This window comes from Calidris pugnax, unplaced genomic scaffold, assembly GCF_001431845.1.
Source record: "Calidris pugnax isolate Ruff unplaced genomic scaffold, ASM143184v1 scaffold152, whole genome shotgun sequence".
Classification (NCBI taxonomy): Eukaryota; Metazoa; Chordata; class Aves; order Charadriiformes; family Scolopacidae; genus Calidris; species Calidris pugnax.
Window position 1 is genome coordinate 9,584 of NW_015090881.1, and position 2,421 is coordinate 12,004.

Here is a 2,421-nt window from a genome sequence, read left to right on the forward strand (position 1 = left end):
GGCTCTCCGGCCGGACGGCGCTGACGGGGCCGGTGGGTGTGAAGATGAGCTGGGGGGAGAGGGGAGGGTGGGTGCGTGACCCCCAGTTTGGGGGGTGTGTGGGGGGGTCACCCCACGTGTGCCCCCCACCCCCTGGCCCTACAGAGCGGCACACGGGTAGGGTGTGGGGTGGGGTGACACGTGTGTGTCCCTACACATGTCCCCAGGGACCTCCGGTGGCAGGAGGGGTGCAAGGGGGGGCACCCTATGGGGTCCTGACACCCCCCACCCTCTTTGGCACCCCCCAACGGGGCTGTGGGTGCCATGTGGGGTCTGGGTGCCCCACAGCAGGGTGATGGGCACCCTCCAGGGACAGGGACCCTATGGGGCCTGGCCACCCCACAGTGGGGACCCTTGGGTGCTGGCCACCCCACAACGGGACAACTGGCACCCTATAGGTCCTGGCCACCCCTCAGCAGGATGACGGGCACCCTATGGGTCCCAGGCACCCCACAGCAGAGCAGTGGGCACTCTATAGGGTCAGGGAACATATAAGGACCCAGCCACCCCATGGCAGGACCACAGGCACCCCATGGGTCCTGGCCACCCTCCTGTGGGATGACGGGCACCTATGGGGTGGGTTCCTGCCACCCATAGCTGGACAATGGGCACCCTACAAGTCCCAGCCACCCCACAGCAGGACAATGGGCATCCCATGGATCCTGGCCACCCCGCTGTGGGATGACGGGCACCCATGGGTCCCTGTCACCCCACAGAGGGACAACAGGCACCTTATGACTCCCAGCCACCCCCCAGCAGGATGACGGGCACCCCACAGGTCTCTGTCACCCTACAGCGGGTCGATGGGCACCCTCTGAGTCCCACTCACCCTGCAGCAGAGCGACGGACACCCAGTGGGTCCCTGTCACCTTATGGCGGGATGATGGGCACCCCACAAGTTTCAGCCACCCCACAGCGGGATGATGGGCACCCTACAAGTCCTGGCCACCCCACAGTGGGATGATGGGCCCTCAATGTACCCCTGCCACCCCACAGCAAGACAATGGGCTCCTTATGGGTCCTGGCCACCCCACAGCAGGACGAGAGGCACCCTGTGGGTCCTGGCCACCCCACAGCTGGAGAAGCGGCACCTTATGGCTCTTGGCCACCCCACAGCTGGAGAAGCGGCACCTTATGGCTCTTGGCCACCCCACAGCAGGATGATGGGCCCTCAATGTGTCCCTGCCACCCCACAGCACGACAATGGGCTCCTTATGGGTCCTGGCCACTCCACAAGTTTCAGCCACCCTGCTGTGGGACAATGAGCACCCTGTGGGTCCTGGCCACCCCACAGCTGGAAAAGCGGCACCTTATGACTCTTGGCCACCCCACAGCAGGATGATGGGCCCTCAATGTGTCCCTGCCACCCCACAGCAAGACAATGGGCACCCTATGGGTCCTGGCTGCCCTACAGCAGGATGATGGGCACTCCACAAGTTTCAGCCACCCTGCTGTGGGACAACCCTGCCACCCCACAGCAGGATGATGGGTGCCCATGGATCCCAGCCACCCCACACCCAGAAAACAGGCACCTTATGACTCCTGGCCACCCCACGGCAGGATGATGGGTGCCCCACAGGTCCATGTTGCCCTACAGCGGGATGACGAGCACCCCACAGTGCCTGGCCACCCCACAGCAGGACGACAGACACCCTATGAGTCCTGGCCACCCCACAGCAGGATGATGGGCACCCCACAGGTCCCTGTTGCCCTACAGTGGGATGATGGGCACCCCACAGTGCCTCGCCACCCCACAGCAGGATGATGGACACCCCACAAGTTTCAGCCACCCCGTTGTGGGACAACCCCTGCCACCCCATAGCAGGATGACAGGCACCCTACAAGTCCTGGCCACCCCACAGCAGGCCGATGGGTGCCCATGGATCCCAGCCACCCCACAGCTGGAAAAGCGGCACCTTATGACTCCTGGCCACCCCACGGCTGGAAAACGGGCACCCCACGGATCCCGTCCCCCCACAAGCGCCGTGGGGCAGGTGACAGGTGCGATGTCGGCCCCTTACCATCTGTGCCCGCAGGTACATCTGTGCCTGGCTGGCGGTGAGGGCGGGCGAGGCGGCGTTGCCCAGCAGCACGGCCTGCTGCGCGATGCCCGAGGCGCCGGGGGCCACGCTCTGCGCACGGTTCAGGAGCTGCGCCGCCGCCGGGGACGTCGCCAGGTTGATCTGCACAACAATCATAGAATCATCGTCTAGGTTGGAAGAGACCCTTGGGATCATCGAGTCCAACCATCTCCCCTACTCTACAAAGTCCTCCCCTACACCATGTCCCTCAGCACTGCATCTAAACGGCCCTTAAACACACCCAGGGATGGGGACTCCACCCCCTCCCTGGGCAGCCTGTTCCAATGCCCGACCACTCTTT

The 2,421-nt window shown here is 64.6% G+C and overlaps 1 protein-coding gene across 1 annotated transcript in view; it reads right to left on the reverse strand.

Annotated features, from left to right (window-relative positions):
• Position 1: 1 nt before the first annotated feature.
• LOC106890848 (polyhomeotic-like protein 2) overlaps positions 2-2,421 on the reverse strand; it is a gene marked incomplete at its 3' end in the record, with an annotated part of 55,399 nt that continues 52,979 nt past the window's right edge. Inside the window, exons 5-6 of the mRNA XM_014946918.1 lie at positions 2,061-2,222; positions 2-49 (exon numbers count right to left, since the gene is read on the reverse strand). Of these exons, the coding sequence (XP_014802404.1) occupies positions 2-49; positions 2,061-2,222 (210 nt within the window). The remainder of the gene's footprint in view (positions 50-2,060; positions 2,223-2,421) is intronic.